Below are 19,254 nucleotides of genomic sequence, written 5' to 3' on the forward strand. Positions count from 1 at the left end.
GCGTCCCCACTTCTGACTTTATGATGGAGGGAAGGTTATTGAAGCAGCTGAAGATGGTTGGGCCTCGGACACTACCCTGAGGAACTCCTGCAGTGAGGTGTTGGGCTGAGATGATTGGCCTCCAACAGCCACAAACATCTGCATTTTGTGTTAGGTGTTACTCCAGCCAGTGGCGTTTTCTACCTGAATCCCATTAACTTCAGTTTTGCTAGGGCTCCTTGATGCCACGCTCTGTGAAATGTTGTCTTGATGTCAAGGGCAGTCACTCTCACCTCACCAAAATAATTAAAAAAGCTAATGAATGCTAACCTTTGTATCGAGAGGAATGGAATATAAGGGGTTAGAAGTCATGCTACCAGCTGTACGAAGCCCTGGTTAGACCGCACCTGGAGCACAGTGAGTTATTGAGCACCACACCTTAGGAAGGATATACTGGCCTTGGAGCGAGTGCAGTGTAGATTTCCTAGAACAATAACTGGACTCCAAGGGTTAAATTAAGAGGAGAGATTACACAACTCTGGAATTTAGGAGCTTAAGGGGTGATTTGATCAATGTTTCCGATTATATTAAGGGGAACCGATGGGGTAGATGGAGAGAAACTATTTCCGCTCTTTGGGGAATCTAGGGCATAGCCTATAAATTAGAGCCAGGCATTTGGGATTGAAGTTAGGAAGCACTTTGACATGTAGAGGGTGGTAGAAGTTTGGAAGTCTCTTCTGAAAATAGTAGTTAATGCAGGGTCAATTGTTTTTAAATCTGAGGTTGATATATTAATGTTAACTCAATGTATTAAGGGATATGGGCCAAAGGCCCATGGAGTAGGCAGTATGGAGTTAAGTCACAGATTAGCCATGATTTCATTGGTGGAACAGGCTCGAGGAGCTGAATGGTCTCCTGTTCCTAGCTGACACGCACTGAGCACGCACACACTGGCATTTTGTAACTGCTTTATGTTGCAAACTGCTGGCAGGGTGAGAAGCAGCAGTGGAAATGAAATGGAATGATATAACCAGCCCATCATTTCTGTACTGTCTCTCCATTTTGTCCCACTCCCTTGCTGCTTTCCCCACATAGCAAATGTCTCCTTTGGAAGTGTACATCAAAGTCCCTTTTGAAAGTTACTGAATCTGCTTTCGCCACCATTTTAGACAGTGTATTCCAGATCATAACACAAAAAAAATTTAATTTAATTTTTGCCCTGGATTTATCAATAATCCTAAAATCTTAAATGAAAGTGGCTGTGTGATGGCAGTTAGGAAATGTCACCTTAGTGAAGTGGGGCAAAAGCTACATGGGACCACTATTAACTAAAATGACCAAGTAATACAGAATTAACAGAAAAAAAGATTTTCAGATAACATAAGCACATTATTACAGTAAAGATTTAAGGAGGTCTGTTCAAATTTCACAACAGATCAGTTCTTAATTTGGTTAAGATGTACTATTCTAAAGCAACATTCTCATTGACTTTTTATAGTGAATATAACGGTATTTTGAAAAGCATACATTTTCCTGTTGGTGTTTCTCATCAAATTTCAAAATAAAAGGCAAGGCAACCCTCCAAGAATATGCAATGCTAGAGACAGAATTTCTGCAACTTTTACATAGCCCTCTCTACAAACTGTTGCATTATTTACTTAATACAAACTAGGCTTTGTAGTGTTCAAAGGAAGCACTTTTTTCACAGCAGAAGAGTAGCCTTTTATTTTTGCATGGTAAATATTTCTATTGTTGTAAAACTACGCATTTTCTGATTTACTGCAAGCAGTGCGACCAGGGATTTGCTGATACAGAAACGGGATTAGGCCATTCAGTCCCTCAAACCTGTTCCGCACCTTTCAAATGGGTGATAACAGATCTGTGCCTCAGCTCCGTTTGCCCGCCTTTAATCCTTATCCCCCGTTAATCTGTCGATCTCGGGCCTAAAAATTTCCATTGATCCAGCATCCACAGCCTCTTGGAGTTTGTTCCGTCCTTTGTGCTTCCTGATTTCAGCCTGAATCGCCAGGTTTTAATTTTTAAGATCATGTTTCCTTGTTCTGGATACTAACCACTAACCCCCATCCATCCCCAGAGGAATTAGCTTTTCTGTATCTACTCTATTGAATCATTTTAAACACCTTGATCAGAACATCATTTTCTAAATATGATTAAATAAATGAAGACTCTTTAGTTCTTTATCAGCTACATATTTAAATCATTCAAACTTTTTTTTGACAGTGATTCTGCAGCTAAAATTATGGTGGAATTGCTGGGGAGTTACACGGAAGACAATGCTTCGCAGGCAAGAGTTGATGCTCACAGGTAAAGTCATTTATGTTTAGTTTCAGTGTGCATTATCTGAACTACTTGAATATTACCTTTCAAGTAGTTTTGATCTACGAAAAAACATCCCAAATGCCACCAAATTGTACACTTAACGCTGTAACAGGTTAGCAAAATGATTGTGTATTGTGTAGCTAAGTGGAGTATTTTGCTGCGGAAACGAGTAAATATTTTGTTGAATTTCTTTCTGACAGATGCATTGTAAGAGCGTTGAAGGATCAAAACACATTTCTTTTTGACCATCTTCTTGCTTTGAAACCTGTTCGATTCCTGGAAGGGGAGCTCATTCATGATGTGAGTGGTCTGACCATTGAGGATAGGTTACATAACAAAGCCTGGTTGTCCTTCAATCCTGTTCATTATGCACCAGTTAAAGGAGATTTTTATATAAATTAACTTGTATAAATTGTTAGAAAAGGAAAACTGACAAAGCATTCTGTCAAATTGCTACAGCTTACCAGCAGTCCTCTGAAATCCTGAGTGTGAAGTGAAAAACCAACTGTGTTTTAAGCAGAATATCCATCCTTTTCCACATAAGCCAAGTTATACTTTGTGCTGATGGTGGACATTTTGTCTATAAACAGCACGTGAGTCTACTAGATACAAGAGCTAGGTCCAACTGCAGTCTTTCTTGCTCACTTCTCCTTCCCATACCGAGCAACAATAGAAATTCAAGTTATCCCACATAATCTTACTAAGTGTGTTGAGGAAAGGCCTTTGTGTTTACGTTTCATCTTTTATTACAGGTGTCTATAATGGCAGATGTAATCTTCCTTAGTGAGTGGTAATAATAGAGGTACATTGATTAAGATTAATGGAGTGTTCCTTGAATTGCTAGTGTTGTACTTGAGCCCGGTAAGCTCTTTAATAACACTCAGCACAATGCTCTGTCATGTACAACTGCGACTACTGGATGGATCCCAAAAAGTTCTTTTGATCTTTTTAGTTATAACCCTGGGAGCATTGAAGTGAGTAGGATTACTGGGCATTCGTTCAATTCCCACATGCTGTTGAATTTCTTTTTCAAATGCAGCACATTAAATTATTTTCTCCATAGCTTGAATTGATTGTTGCATTAAGGCAACAGATTGCAGAAAGTTTGAGGCAGAAACTATCAACTATCAAGAGACTCTAATCTGAGCAGGAGTTTTGATGTCTCTTTGAGTTTGGACTGCAGGCCAAAATCTGGGATTTCTGTCATATATCTTGCATTGATTGTTCGAGCCCATTCAGATCAGGCTGGAAATAACCTGATGTTTGGACTACTGCACGCTCGTGACCAAGCTATGGTTGTATCTGCTTACCACCTTGAGGCTCCAATACAATTCCTTCAACTTTGTTTTAGATCTTATTGAACTGGTCTGAATGCTGTAAAATGTCAGTGGACCACTTTGAGCTTTCTCAGTCCCATAAAACATAGAAAATAGTAGGCCATTCGGTCCTTCGGGCCTGCTCCGGCATTCATTTTGCTCATGGTTGATCATCCAACTCAGTAATCTGTTCCCGATTTCGCCCCATATCCTTTGATCCCTTTAAACCCAAGAGCTATATCTAACTCCTCCTTGAAAACATACGATGTTTTGGCCTCAACTGCTTTCTGTGGTAGCAAATTCCACAGGTTCACCACTCTCTGGGTGAAGATATTTCTCCTCAACTCAGTTCTGAATGGTTTACCCCGTATCCTTAGACTATGACCCCTAGTTCTGGACTCCCCCACCATCGGGAACATCCTTCCTGCATCTACCCTGTCACGTCCTGTTAGAATTTTATAGGTTTCTATGAGATCCCCCCTCACTCTCCTGAACTCCAGCAAATATAATCCTAATTGACTCAATCTCTCCTCGTACGTCAGTCCTGCCATCCCAGGAATCAGTCTGGTAAACCTTCGCTGCACTCCCTCTATAGCAAGAACATCCTTCCTCAGATAAGGAGAACAAAACTACACACAATATTCCAGGTGTGGCCTCACCAAGGCCCTGTATAATTGCAGCAAGACATCCCTGCTCCTGTACTCGAATCTTCTCACTATGAAGGCCAACATACCATTTGCCTTTTTTACCACCTGTTGGACCTGCATGCTTGCCTTCAGCGACTGGTGTACGAGAACACCCAGGTCTCGCTGCATATTCCCCTCTCAGTTTATAGCCAGTCAGATAATCTGCCTTCCTGTTTTTGCTACCAAAGTGGATAACCTCACATTTATCCACATTATACTGCATCTGCCATGCATTAGCCCACTCACTCAACTTGTCAAAATCACCCGAAGCGCCTCTGCATCCTCCTCACAACTCACCCTCCCACCCAGTTTTGTGTCATCTGCAAATCTGGAAATATTACATTTAGTTCCCTCATCTAAATCATTAATATATATTGTGAATAGCTGGGGTCCTAGCAGCGATCCCTGTGCTACCCTGCTAGTCACTGCCTGCCATTCGGAAAAAGACCCATTTATCCCTACTCTTTGTTTCCTGTCTGCCAACCAATTTTCTATCCATTGCAATGCACTACCCCCAATCCCATGCGCTTTAATTTTACACGCTAATCTCTTATGTGGGACTTTGTCAAAAGCCTTCTGAAAGTCCAAATAAATCACACCCACTGGCTCCCCCTCATCAACTCCACTAGTTACATCCTCGAAGAATTCTAGTAGATTTGTCAAGCATGATTTCCCTTTCGTAAATCCATGCTGACTCTGTCCGATTCTACCACTGTTCTCCAAGTGCTCTGCTATAAAATCTTTGATAATGGACTCTAGAATTTTCCCCACTACCGACATCAGGCTGACTGGTCTATAATTCCCTGCTTTCTCTCTACCTCCCTTTTTTAAAGCAGTGGCTGTACAAATCATCATCTTGACACATGCGCAAGAGGTGTTTTGGCATGTTTACTGAACCTTTTGTTATCAAGCGCAGTCAAGAGTGTTGGTATCAGTGTTTTGAATCCAAAATTCGAAAGTCATAAACACTTTGAGTGCTGCACAGAGTAATCAGAGAACTGAGTGCTTGGGAAACAGAATGCTGGGAATGTTGGGGATTTGGTGCAGAGAGGGAAGGAGATGCTGCTTTTTATTTTTGTTTTACCTCTAGCTGTTGAGTGTTTTTCTTTTGGTTGTAAGTTAGGAAACTTTACTAAATTAGTAGCTAAATAAGGAAGGTTAAATAGACATGGCAGGACAGGTGGTGTGCTGCAGTTGCAGTATGAGAGAGTTTGTGGAGAGCCTTGTGATCCTGGACAACCACATCTGCAGTAGATGTCTGCTGCTCGAGGAACTTCAGCCCAGTTGTTGAGCTGGAGTCCGAACCGCAGGCATTGCAGGGCATGGGGGAGGGGGAGAGTTAGGTGGACAGTTTGTTCCAGAATGCAGTCACGCTCCTTAGGTCAAGGAGCACTTTACAGTTGGCCAATGGTCATGGGCAGGTGGGTGTGACTGCGAGTCAGACATGTATGGGGATCAGGATGTAGTGATGAAGGAACTTCGACCCTTGACTTTGGCCAACAGGTACAAGGTACCTGCTGACTGGGTGAGAACAAGGACTGCAAAGGAATGTGGTAGTGATAGAAGACAGTACAGCTAAGGAAATAGATGCCATTCTCTGCAGACACGACCAGAAGTTCCGAAGGTTTGTAGACATTTACAGTGTGGAAGGAGGTCATTTGGACTGTCGTGTCCATGCTGGCTGACAAGCAGCCATCCAGCCTAATCCCACTTTCCAGTTGTTGGCCCGTAGCCTTGTAGGTTACGACACTTCAAGTGCATATCCAAGTACTTTTTAAATGTTATGAGGGCTTCTGCCTCTACCACCCTTTCAGGCAGAGAGTTCCAGATCCCCACCACCCTCTGGGTGAAAAAATTTCCCTGCAAATCCCCTCTAAATCTTCAACCTCTTAACCTAAAACTGTGCCCCCTGATTATGGACCCTTCAACCAAGGGGAATAGGGCGTTCCCATCCACCCTATCTAGACCTTCATAATTTTATACACCTCAATTAGGTCTTCCCTCAGCTTCCTCTGTTACAAAGAAAACAATCTTCGCCTATCAAATGAGAACAGAAAGTGCTGGAAATACTCAGGTCTGGCAGCATCTGTGGAGAGAGAAACTGAGTTAACGTTTCAGGTCTGCGACCCTTCAGCCTATCCAATTTTTCCTCATAACTAAAATTTTCCAATCCAGACAACATTCTCGTATATCTCCTCTGTACCGTCTCTAGTGCAATCTATCTTATCGTGCAGTGACCAGAATTGCACACAATACTCCAGCTGTGGCCTAACTAGTGTTGTATACAGTTCCAGCATAACCTCCCTGCTTTTATATTCTATACCTCAGCTAATAAAGGCAAGTATTCCATGTGTCGTCTTGACCACCTGTCCAGCCACCTTCAGGGATCTGTGGACATGCACTCCAAGGTCCCTCTATTCCTCTGCACTTCCCAGTATCCTACCATTTATTGTGTATTCCCTTGCCTTGTTAACCCTTCCCAAATGCATTACATCATACTTCTCGGGATTGAGTATCCAAATTTCTGAGTCATACTCTTGACATTCGAGTCCAAATCATTGATTATATAACACAAAAAGCAAGGAATCTAGTACTGAGCCCAGCAGAACCCTGTTGGAAACAACCTTCCAATCACAAAAGCACCCACCAACCATTATCCTTTGCTTCCTGTCTGAGCCAATTTTATATCCAGCTTGCAGCTTTGCCTTGGATCCCATGGGCTTTTACTTTCGTGACCAGTCTGCCATGTGGGACCATATCAAAAACCTTGCTGAAGTCCATGTAGACTATATCAAATGCACTATCCTCATTGAATTTTTTGAGGAGGTAACAAGTAGGTCAATCATGTTAGTCATACACAACCTTCCCTTAACAAATCATGCTGACTGTCTTGGATTAACCCGTGTCTATCTAAATTAAGATTTAACCTGTCCTCAGAATTTTTTCCAATAATTTTCCCACCACCAAGGTTAGACTGACTGGCCTGTAGTACACTGTCTATCCCTTTCTCCCTTTTTAAACAATGGTACGTTAGCTGTCTCCCAGTCCTCTGGCACTACACTTGAGAGGAGTGGAATATGATGGTCAGAGCCTCGCTATTTCTACTCTTGTTTCCCTTAGCCTTTTTGTCTGGGTCTGGGGATTTATTCACTTTCAAAGATGTTAAACCCCTTAATGCTTCCTCACTATTTAATGTCGTCATCTATTTCACACTCCTGCTCCTGATTGCAATGTCTGTATCATCCCTCTCTTTTGTGAAAACTGACGCAAAGTATTCATTCATTAAGAAGCATACCAACGTCCTCCACCACAACACAGGTTGCCCTTAAGGCCCTCTTTCTTTAGTTGTCCTCTTTGTGTGTTGCCTGCCCGGTTGCCAGGCTTAAAGACTGCTGCTGGAGAAGAATTTGGAGTGGGAGGGGGAGGATTCTGTTTTCATGGTCCACATCACTTCTGACGAAAGGTCATCGACCTGAACAATATCTTTTGTTTCTCTCTCCTCAGATGCTGCCCGACCTCCTGCGCATTTGCAGCGTTTTCTATTTATATTTAAAAATTATAATTGTTTAATGTCACAAAATGGCTTACTTTTTGTAAAGTTATATTTTTAAGTTGAGGCCTGTTAGTGAATTACTGACTCCTGATAATATAGTTTTGTGTATCGATCCTTGACTGTTGAGAATAAATAAACTGTTTATAGAAGCCATTTGAGAAATGTTTCTGATTAACTACAGTTTTCTCACAGTGAGAGTATTCAGGCAGTTTGCCAAACTCTTGCTGATTTTGTTCCTTAGCTTCTGTTGCGTATTTAGCAGAGCATTCCTCAGTCTGTATAAATATATGCATTTTAATTGTGCATCCAAAGTTTTTTTTTTTAGTTTGTTACTTCATACTGGAATTTATATTAACCCAATGCATCTGTCTTCTGTCTAGCTCTTGACTATTTTTGTTAGTGGAAAATTAGCAGCCTATGTCAAATTCTACCAGAATAACAAAGATTTCATCGATTCACTAGGTGAGATTTCATTCCTTCAAATTATAGCAAGAATTTGTTTAAGAACAATGTTATAGTTGGACAGAATGCATTTTATTTTCTTCCTCACTACTGGGTGGTTTAGGAAGATGGATTACTTCACTCGGTTGTGAATCCTTGGAATTCTCTACCTTTGAGAGCTGTGAATGCTCAGGTTTGAGTATATTCAGGATTCTAATCTATTAGGTTTTTGGAAACTAAGGGAATTGAGGGTTAGGGCAGGAAACTGGAATTGAAGTGGATGATCAGCCATGATTGTATTGAATGGCGGAGCAGGCTCATGCTCCTCTTACGTTCCAGACAAAGTTTTATCGGATCGTCTAAGTTTGGTGTGAGGTGGTGTAAGGTACTAGATGCTTACTGTGACATGATGCATACATGTGGTTTTATGTCAATGCCTGTCTGGAAGGTTCAGATTTTTCTGGCCATGTTATCTGCAGGCAATTCACTGTGTAGATTACATTTTTTAGGTGGAGAGCGCTAAATTCAGAGCATACATTACTGGCTTGGCAGATGCTACAAGATAGGGAGAATAAAAATTTTACATTGTAGTTTCAGGGATCATTGTTTTAACAACGTGAAAAAAGTTTTTATCTGGGACCAGACCCGAAAGTAGGAATACGAATCGTCCATTTGACCCCTTGAGCCTTTTCTGCCATTCAGTGAGAAATTGGCTGATCTGTATCTGCACGGTGCCATCATACTGGTTAAATGAGCACTAACTCTACACAAGTTGGAAATAGGAGAGGAAAGAATAACTTCAACTTTATTTGTATCTTCTACTTAAAAACAATATGTTCTTATTCTTATGTGGGGACATTGCATAATGTTTCATCCTTTAAATGTCTAACACAAAAGCCAGGTCTTTTCTGACCTCCCTTTAAATGAGTGTGAACAAATGCTAATATATTATAATAAATATCTTCAAATACATCGTACTTTAAAATGCTGGCTAAAGTTGATGGAGGGTCTCTTTAGGATAGGAATGTGTTTTGGATGGTGAATTTCTGCATATGGTGATTTAATTGATTTATTGACGTGCTGTAATCTCAGCTTTGTTCTTTGTTGCATTTTACTAAATAAATTTTGAAACATCGTTAGAAATCTTCCATAATGTTTTCAGATATTACATGAAAAAGAGCTGCCTATTTGAAACTGGGATAGTCTTCCAGGACAGGAATCCATTGGTCATTAGGGTCAGTTTTTGTTTGGTCATTTTGTGAGATGGAATTGTACCCAGCAGCATCCCTCGACCTGTAAATTCTCATTATGCAGCAGGTTCGGGGGAAACTTATGTTTAGCATTAACCTTCTAACCTTTAAAAGTGTCGGTGGCTGCATTTACTGTGCTGACTCTTGACGTTTCTGTTTATGTAGAGGAAGGGTTTATGTCCACTTATCAAGAACTATACTCGAGAGAGGGATCTGATTAAATATATGTAGTTCCAACTTGTACAGAACAGTAGAGTGATGGAGTGTTGCAAAGATGTGCTCAATGATTTGCTGCAGAAAACTGTTCAAGATCTATCACCCTCTATTCCATGAACTTGATAATCTGCTTCATCGCTTAGGCCTGGGAGTGTTGGTGTCAGCAGTCTCCTTATTTACACACTGCAGGAGGGAGTGGTAATTAACACTTCAGCACTCCCACAGTGCTGTGTAATTGACTGTTTAAAAGGTGCAATGATTTCTTGTGTCTTATTTGTATTAAGATGCGATTTCCATATTGCACTTGTTTTTGGATGGCAGGGTTTAACAAATGCAGAAATTGCTTAGTGATGCAGAATACTTTATTGCTGCATTAGGATTTTGTCATAACAGTAATAAGCAAATCTGTTTGGCAGAAAATGAGATGCTTTTTAAAACTTCGTACTTGAAATAATGCTGTGTGCATCTGATGTCTCTTTAATATAGTTCATGCTTGGAAATTAGTCTGGCAACAGTAAGATCTGTTTTGTAAGAAAATTTTGAGAATATTAGGAATATCTTTGATCTAGTTACTGAATTTGCAATGCGATACAAGTGGTAGCAATTGACTTTCAGATTGGTTAGTTTGAGCACTTGAGATATGCGCTCCCCAATGGTGGGTTTTGGTGCATTTGGCATTTACAGAATTGTGTATACGTGGTCTACTCTGAACTCAGTTTACCTGATTTTGACTTTCTTTTGGTACTACATTAGTTGTGACATGAAACAATTTCCATTCACATTGTTAATTTAAAAAAAAAATTGAATAATCAGGAGCACACTGCATAAGCTGAATAAATGTTTTAGAAAGTTTTCATCTGTTTAAAGAAAGGTGAATGTAACTAGAGAAGCTTTATCAAGGCTTTTAAAACTGTTTTATAAACCCTACTTACCAATGCAGCCCAGCCTTGATTTTTTTTAAATATAAAAAAATCTGTGTGTAACTTTTGTGGAATTTAATCTTTTCAAATTGGCTGCCTCCATAGAGTCGGACTTAACCAGTAGCTTCTTTACTCAGAGAATGGTCAGAATGTGGAACTTGCTACCACATGGAGTTGCTGAGCCGAATAGCACGGATGTCTAGAAGGTGAAGCTAAATAAGCATATGAGAGAATGGTTATCCAGATAAGGTTAGATGAAGGAGGTGGAGTGGGGGTGGGGTGCTCATATGGAGCATAAATACTAGCACCAAAATACCAGTTGGGCTAAATGACCTGTTCTGTTAATTCTATGTAATAACCTGTTACCCTTACAGTGGCAGTAACAATATAAGCTATAAAGCCCACAAGGGTTAGTCATATTCCAAAAACTAGAACTTGACCCTTCCTCTCTGCTTATTGCTGCTTGTTTCCTTAGGCAGTTTGAGTTCCTTTTGTTTCATACTATGCCCCTACCTTATGCCAGTAGACCTCTAACCCACAGCTGGAGCGTTTGAGTGAATGTATTGGTCAATAGACCCTTTCTTGCACCGCAGGAGTTGACATGTTTCCTCTGGGTCCATTGTACAGGGTCTCTTTGCCTGCTGTTTCTTTCTCCTGTCCCTCTCTTCACGAGAACTTTGCTGTTGGGCTGCTAACGTTTGACCTGACTCATTCATTTGCATGGGATGGAACAGAACACCATTGTCCATGTGATTTGTACTGTGACGGCCATTTTATATACAATTGTTTGTATTAGTTTATGTACTTAGAAAATTAGGAGGTGGAGGGGCAGGCAGAATGCAAACACTTGTTTTAATGTGAAATTGGTAGATTATAGGTAGAATAATGGAGATCTACAAAATGATTATGCAGCAGGCATTCAGCTGAGTTGTTCTGATATTAGTAACAAGGCAAATTTTTCAATTGGGTTTTAGTCAGCTAAACCATGAACTCATTGGCAAACATTTACATTCCTCCTTTTAAATATCTTCTACTGTTGTATAAACTGAGCACAATTGAGATGATGTGAAACAGATGAGAAGCTGCTAAGTGGCAGTAAAGGTAAAGGCAGATGCCATCACATGATGCACCCTTGAACTGCTACATTACCATGCAATATTACCTGGTTTTATTTCCATAGTGAATCTACTGTGAGAACGACCTGGTGGAGGAGTATGATTTATACAAGGGTGAGAGAACTGTCTGTCTCTACCTGACACTAATCTGGGTGGTTACTTTGCTTGATTCTTCTTGTATTAAAAACATTCCTGTAGTTTCCTGCAGGCATTAGTGTTCACAAAACAACTAGGCATGAAATGAAGGGAAAGCTGAGTTTAGTCCTCACAACTTATCACCTTTGGCTCACCTTACCTCGCTTTAGGTAAATCTAACTTAGCGTTTCCTTTTTCTGAGCACCAACACTGCAGCAGTTTGAATAAAGTTACTGCTCAAAATATGTGATCCACCTGTCTCCAGCTGAGATACTCTGGCAAGAAATTACAACTTGCATCTTTTTTAAAAAAAAAAGTATACAGGTTGCTGTTTAATTATTGTATGTTGACAGGATACAGATTGGTTCTTCAATTGGCTGTACACATGAGCGAGAATGTCAGGGAACTGTTGCCATTTGTTCACTAATTTAATGTACCCGTGTGAGGCTGACAGAAGGATCTCTGTTTCTGAAAAGCTGCCTGTATTCTTGTGTACAAACAGGAGCTGTAACTGGAGATTTTACAGTTCTGAATTAATTAGCATTTTACAAAGTTTACGCTTGATACAAAGTAAAAGGGCAGCCTAATATTTATGGATCACGAATGCATTGGAAGTGCAGGATAAGGTTTTACAGACTATCTCCAACAGGTGGCATGATTCCTGAAGTCATAATTTGCCTTTATTAATGTTGACAAGATAGGCCAAAAGTAACAATCTGTTGTCAACTGCTTTGCCCTAAGACATGTACCCTTTCAATAAACCTAGTTTGATTACCACTACCCTGCTTAAAGTTCATCAGTATCTCATTTGCATTTGTTAATTAGGGATAGTGTGTGCTACTTGATTTTTTTGTGTAATTTTCCATTAATTCACATTAGCTGGAGTTTTGCCCTAGTGTACCTCATTCAATTGAATTATGTTTTTCACTGTTCTGTTGCCATTACTGCATTGTTTGAGACAATGTTAATTAAAATTTGAACACTGGCTGTAACACTATTGAAGACTTGCGTACAAGGTTTGCTTTCTGTTCTATGCAGAAAAAGTTTTGATATTGCTCCTTAATCATTTCATTTTTTATGGACCTAGTCCAAAATCATTCCTGATTTCAATTCATTTTGTACAAATATAGAACATTACATGTGCAATGTAGTTCAATAAATTTCTTTTTGTTTAGTATTGATCTGTGTATAATTATTGCCCCAATGTTTGCTTGATGACTACTTTTTAAAAAAAAAATCAGTCAAATCAAGTAAATAAAAAAATAAGACTTCATATGGTTTAAAACTTTGACATTATAATGGTTAAGCAGAAACTGTTCACTGCCAATTTCATACAATTATCTACATCGAAAATGATGCACAGTAAAAAATAAGCCCCAAAAGAATGTAGCAATGACTGTTGGGAACAATGGCCTAACTAGTTTTCCATGATTGCAGGACTTTCTCATGAACAGAACACAGCAAAGATGAGGCTCTTAACCTTGATGGGAATGGCAGTAGACAACAAGGAGATTTCCTTTGACACTCTCCAGCAGGAACTTCAGATTGCTGAAGATGATGTTGAAGCATTTGTTATCGATGGTAAGTGATCAAATTCGCTATTGAATTTATTAAAAATGTCTCTCATCTATGACAGCAGTGGCAGTACAAATTTACTAATTTATAAGCTTTATAGTGACTAAGGTGTAATAATACTCAGATGTTGAATGTAGTGAACTGCTAACCTTCCCACCCTTCCCTTTGCACCCTGGAGTTTAGTTATCCTTTGTGTGGTGTTTTCGCTAGCAAGTGAGTTAAGCTGAATATTGGTATATTTCTAGACCTGGTGCCTCGGTGAGCTGCTTGCTGATGAAAATATGGAAATTAAACATAGAATTTTTCAAATCAAGTAATTCACTGCCCGGCCTGTTCGTCAAATTCTTTGCAATCAAGATGTTTTGAGACTATTGCTGGGAAGGGTGTGTTTGCCTGTCTCACTTGGGTGTTTTAAGAGGGAGGGTAAACTACTTAAGGAATGGTTACATTCCAGACAGATGAAACATATGTCGCAAATCACTCTTGAAACAGCGTTGATGGTTGTCCACGGAGATGTATCTAAGCTGGACCATTTTGATCAAGGAGGATAGTGTATGTCAGAAGAGGGCCTTACCAAAAAAAAGTTTATTTTGAAGTCTTTGAGGATTGCAGTAGCATGTTGGCATGAAACTAGAACGGCTCTCATTTCTTATGTTTAGAAAATATTGCAATATTTTATTTCATCTGATTTTACTTGCTAGCATTAAACATTAGATTTTTGCAAAGAAAAATGATCATGTAATAGTCTTGCTTTGAAAGCTGCAGCAGACAAGTGATAAATAATTTGAACTTGGGGAATTCCCAATTCTGGTTCAGAATTGTAATGCCCCAAATAAATCAGCTAATTGCAGTCAGAAACTAACCAAATGTCAAAAATTTCTTGTCATTGTTAAATTGATGGGAATTGACTTGGCAGTTAGATAGCCAGCATGTTATAAGAACAAAGGATTTCAGTCCGTATATTGCAGATACACCACTTAAAGTTGCTTAGTCTTGTTTCACAGAGTTCTGTGCTCAACCGTAAAATTTGTTTGTGTGAATGGACAGCCTGCAGTTTTAATTTGTCTATTTTTATATGGTATCATAAACACAGGATGTGTTTTGGTAGAGATGAGGAGGTTCCACAAATAGACAGGATATTGCTTTTAATAAGTTGGCAAGGGGTTTGTAAAATCCTTTATCTCAATGTCAAGTTGTTTTCCCATCCTTTCTCAGTATTTCTGAATTATTCTGTTTTTAAATCTTTTATATAATTGTATAAAAGTTAAATTGTGTTTAAAATAGATCCTTGGAAAACATCACAATCTTATTTCTGAACAATAAAAGTTATTCAAAACTTCCAGTTAAGTTTATAATTTTTCTCTTTTCATGTGCAGAGTTTACTGAGTAAAAGAATTTGCTTTTAGATAGGGCCTGATCACATCTCTCAAACAGCACAAAGAAGGATGTAGATTTTTCAGTTGTGTTTTCGAGCTATCCTTCACAAATGGTTAAAAAGAAATTCCATTGAGTATCTCTTTTCTGCATGTGGAAAACTTTTTTTGATGAAAAATCTAGCCATAAAGGATGCTTTAAAGCCAATGAATTAGTTGTGCTGTATCTCTGCTCCCCATCTTTAATCCCCCTTTTTAAGGATGAGCAATTTTATCAGAGCAGTGGCATACAGCTAGGGTTCAGGATTTATCTCTCGAGTCATTTACACATGGTTACTTTTACCAAAAATAGTTTGGCAACCTGCAGCATTAAACATGCCCTGTTTCAACTTCAGTACCATACTCACTAGAGTGTTGATTTAAAAAAAAAATTGCCAGTGTTTATGTTCCCATATCTGTTGTGATGTACTTAGATTATTTTTAACTGATAGTCACCGTTCAAATGTCTTTTGGTTAAATTAGGCTTACTGCATATTGTGTTTAATAGCTTGAAATTCACAGCTGTATTATATGCAAATGAATGCAAAATATTTTCAGAAGTTAACTTTACAAATCGTATATCTTTTGAATTTCTAAACATTTGGAAAAAATTTAATTTTCCAGCTGTTCGGACGAAAATGGTATACTGCAAAATTGATCAAACACAACGCAAGGTAGTTGTAAGGTAAAGTCCATTTTAATCAAAATGCAATCAAATGTTAAATGTAGTTGCTGCTGTGTAAATAGTCTAGGTTTGGATAAGCTGCATATCAGGAGTCTTAGTCCTTGGTTACTTAAGGTCACATTTCTTGTTTTTATTCCAATAAGACAATAACTTGTTTGAGTCGCTATCTGTATGAATTCAGGCCAAGTCTGCAGGAATGAGCTATATAAAACACAAGTCTGATATGTTTATGATCTGAACTAGCAGCGTCTATTGGCTAAAAGGTTCAAACTCCTTTAGACAATTGCAGCAAAAATTTAACTAGAAACCTTTAAAGATAAACTTGAAAAATGAGGACTCTAATGCTCATCGGTGTGGAATTTGAACTGTGTTCTTCCTTTGTGTGTATAATGTACACTAGTTCATACTAATTTTTAATTTGATTTAGATACCATCTACAACTTAATGCATAGTCCAAATCTAAACAGACAATTACTTTGAATCCCTTTTTTGTGTAAGCAAATACGGCACTCACTACATTCACTGCAAGATCACAAACGGCAATGAGATGGATGATTAGTTAATGTTCTTTGGAAGTTGGTTGATGGAGGAGTGTTGACTAGGAGAGCTCCCTGCTTTTCCTTGGATAAGTAACATGGGATCTTTAACATCCACCAGAAAAGGCAGACAGAATGTTCTTAGTGCCACAGAAATAGGGTACTCCCCAGCACTGTGCTTGAGTATCCACCACAGATTGTAGTGACTCCTGCAGTGGGACTTCAATCCACAATCTTCACGTTTCAAGGCAAAAGACCTATTTAGACTAGCTTGATTGAAAGTAAACAGAATTTCTGAGGGTGTGTATTTCAGAGGCTGTGTATCAACATAAACTGAATGAAACAGTTGAGCATAGTGATCCTGAAATAGGCTTTACTCTCAAACCTTTGTTCTACATTTCTGTAATGTGCTGTAAGTAATCAATAAAATGTAGTTAACTGTTTTTCTCATTATAGTCACACCACACACAGAACCTTTGGGAAACAGCAGTGGCAGCAGTTGTACGATAGTCTTAACTCCTGGAAACAGAACTTGAACCAGGTGCGGAACAGCCTCCTCAGCATTTCCACCACTTAAAGCCCAATAAAAAGACCGGACTTGCCAATTGGTCAATGTCAGAATTAAGTTTGTTTTGAAAATTAAACAGCTATTTGAGTAAAGATCATGGTTGTTATTTTGTGGATTAATTTATAAGTTCCAACTAGCTAATTAAAAACAGTATGCTTTACCTAGTTTTTAAAATTTGTCTGGCAGCGCAATGTTATCCTTTAATGTTCTGTGTAAAACTGAAACAAATCCAATTTGCATCTGAAATCTTTAACCTTAACATGTCTGTTCACTAACAAGAGAAGAACTCCCCAAAAAAGTGTCTCCTAGAATTGAAACTGTATACAAACAGAATAGACATTAAGTTGGTGTTATCTTGATTACACACTCATCTGTGCTCTCGTCGGCCTTCCTTTTCCGTGTGTGCTTCAACTGGTCCAAACTGAGAAACCTCTCTATTTCGCAAATCTGTCCTTTAATGATGGAATACTGAGAATCACATTCATCCTCAAACAGTAACTCTTGAGTGGCAGTTTTAGGCATAGGATTAGATGTGGAAACCTCTGGCAACTTAATCGCTGACAGCTGAGGATTAAATAATAACTGGGAGAAAGAAGTGGAGGAAGATTCTGTAAACTGGCCATGATATTTCATTGAAGCAAGTGGATAAGGAATCTTGAAACTTTCACTGGAGGATGAGCATAGCTTTTCCTAAATGTAACAAACATGTACTGTAATAAAAGCCATTAACAGGATTCTCAGTAGTCTAATAATCTTGGGGCTTTACTCAAGTAAATTGCAGCTTGAGATCCAGCATGGTTTTACTGTCGATGGGGTTTTTAAACAGTTGTGCCAATCATAACTTAAAATTCTAGATTCTTAAACAATGATTTTTGTCTATAGACAACTAAGTCAACCAATGACACCATCTATATAAGGGAGGAGAGTGGCAGTGCATTACACACAAAATTTAGTCTGATTTTCTGTATGCACATTGTCAGTGGGGAGCCTCACTCAGCATCCATAAACATGAAATGCAGGTGTACTGTCCAGAATTATCCATCCATTAAAATCCCATGGATGTAAACTCATGGGCAGTGTGCATGCAATTTCCCAATGTGGGTGAGGGTCCCTGATTGTAGTATCCTTGGAGAATTGGCCTCTAGTTAACAAGAAACTTCTCTTTTAATTGCTTTGAATTAAATAAATTTTTGTTCACTTTATAAAAGTACTTGGCCAATACTAGTGTTCACCAATGGTATATGAAGGATAACTTAATTTGATTGAAAGTTTCCATTTGAAACAGCTGTTTTAAATCAGCAAGTGAAGGAGGATTAGGAGAATTTCTAGCTCATTATTGAAATAGTTTGTATTCTATAAATTGGTAAATCCATTTTATCAAATAGCCTACCTCATATAGATAAGTATCTTTTGGTAAGTTTTACAGTTTGAAATGTAAGTTTTTTTGGAACAAGGAGCTCCTAACTTCACGCAGATCCTCAGCTCCATTCTTTTGTAGGAACTGGCCATCTGTAGACAGTGAAGATGCTAATTCAGGTTGGGTTTAAAAATGAGAAACAGATGTAAGGAGAATAGAAAAGCAGATAAATAGTAAAAGTTCATATTGTGGCCATAGGTCGAGCTTATTTCAGATTTTAATTGGGTCCAACATGGAGGAATTGGTTGAATTAGTATCTTGAGACTTGAACTACTATTTGGCAACTAGTTCCAATTTGTTACCATAATTGGCATTCATCACAAATGGTCATTATGTTAACTACATGCCAGTGGAACTTTGGCTGTTGCTTTGGTCAAGTAATGGAAAAGGTAGGGCTTTCATGTAGTACAAACAGACTTGCCAATAGCAGGCCACCTTGGGGAAAACTGCCATAAATATATTTTGGTAAGTATAGGATAATTGTTCCAAATAGTGTAGATATTTTGCATACTAATATTTTACACTAACCCAACAAACAATGATTCTGCAAGGATTTTTTTCCTACTAAATGGTATGCAATTATACACTGTCATTTAGCAAACATCTGTTTTTTTTAATTGCTTAATAGAAGTCCCTGTAAGTGTTCATAATTCATTCTTAAGCTCAGTCTCTCGAAACTGAGTAAGTGGGACCTACACAACTTTCATGATGGAATTAAGGCTGGGGTTCAACATAATATGCTCCTGTTGTCTTGGTTTGCATTGCTCCATTGTAACAGCTTTGGAATGTACTGACATAGCAAAGCCTTTCCTGAAATGGCTTCATGTTGCATATTTGTAATTCAAATGGTGGATGTACAAATATCCAAAACCAGGTTCACATTCTATACACGGAGAGTTTGGTAACTGGATTAATTTTGTATGTATCCTTGAATCTGAAGGCATAGAGAAGTCATCCAAAGGACTCTGCTCTAAATATATAGTAGAAAGCAACTATTGTCACAGTCATCAAGCCTTAATTCTTATGATACTTCCTTACACATTGTGCAGAATCTACCAGATAGATCCTCTCAGCTATTATCTCCTGGGCATGGTAGGTTAAGCATAATCT

General features: G+C 38.7%; 1 protein-coding gene across 1 annotated transcript in view; it reads left to right on the forward strand.

The window, feature by feature from the left end:
- Positions 1-16,822, forward strand: part of LOC137359390 (eukaryotic translation initiation factor 3 subunit M-like) — a 38,789-nt gene extending 21,967 nt beyond the window's left edge. Inside the window, exons 3-8 of the mRNA XM_068025372.1 lie at positions 2,221-2,304; positions 2,520-2,619; positions 8,255-8,336; positions 13,389-13,532; positions 15,563-15,623; positions 16,616-16,822. Of these exons, the coding sequence (XP_067881473.1) occupies positions 2,221-2,304; positions 2,520-2,619; positions 8,255-8,336; positions 13,389-13,532; positions 15,563-15,623; positions 16,616-16,736 (592 nt within the window). The 3' untranslated portion in view covers positions 16,737-16,822. The remainder of the gene's footprint in view (positions 1-2,220; positions 2,305-2,519; positions 2,620-8,254; positions 8,337-13,388; positions 13,533-15,562; positions 15,624-16,615) is intronic.
- Positions 16,823-19,254: the final 2,432 nt, after the last annotated feature.

Source organism: Heterodontus francisci, unplaced genomic scaffold (genome assembly GCF_036365525.1).
Source record: "Heterodontus francisci isolate sHetFra1 unplaced genomic scaffold, sHetFra1.hap1 HAP1_SCAFFOLD_1887, whole genome shotgun sequence".
Taxonomy (NCBI): Eukaryota; Metazoa; Chordata; class Chondrichthyes; order Heterodontiformes; family Heterodontidae; genus Heterodontus; species Heterodontus francisci.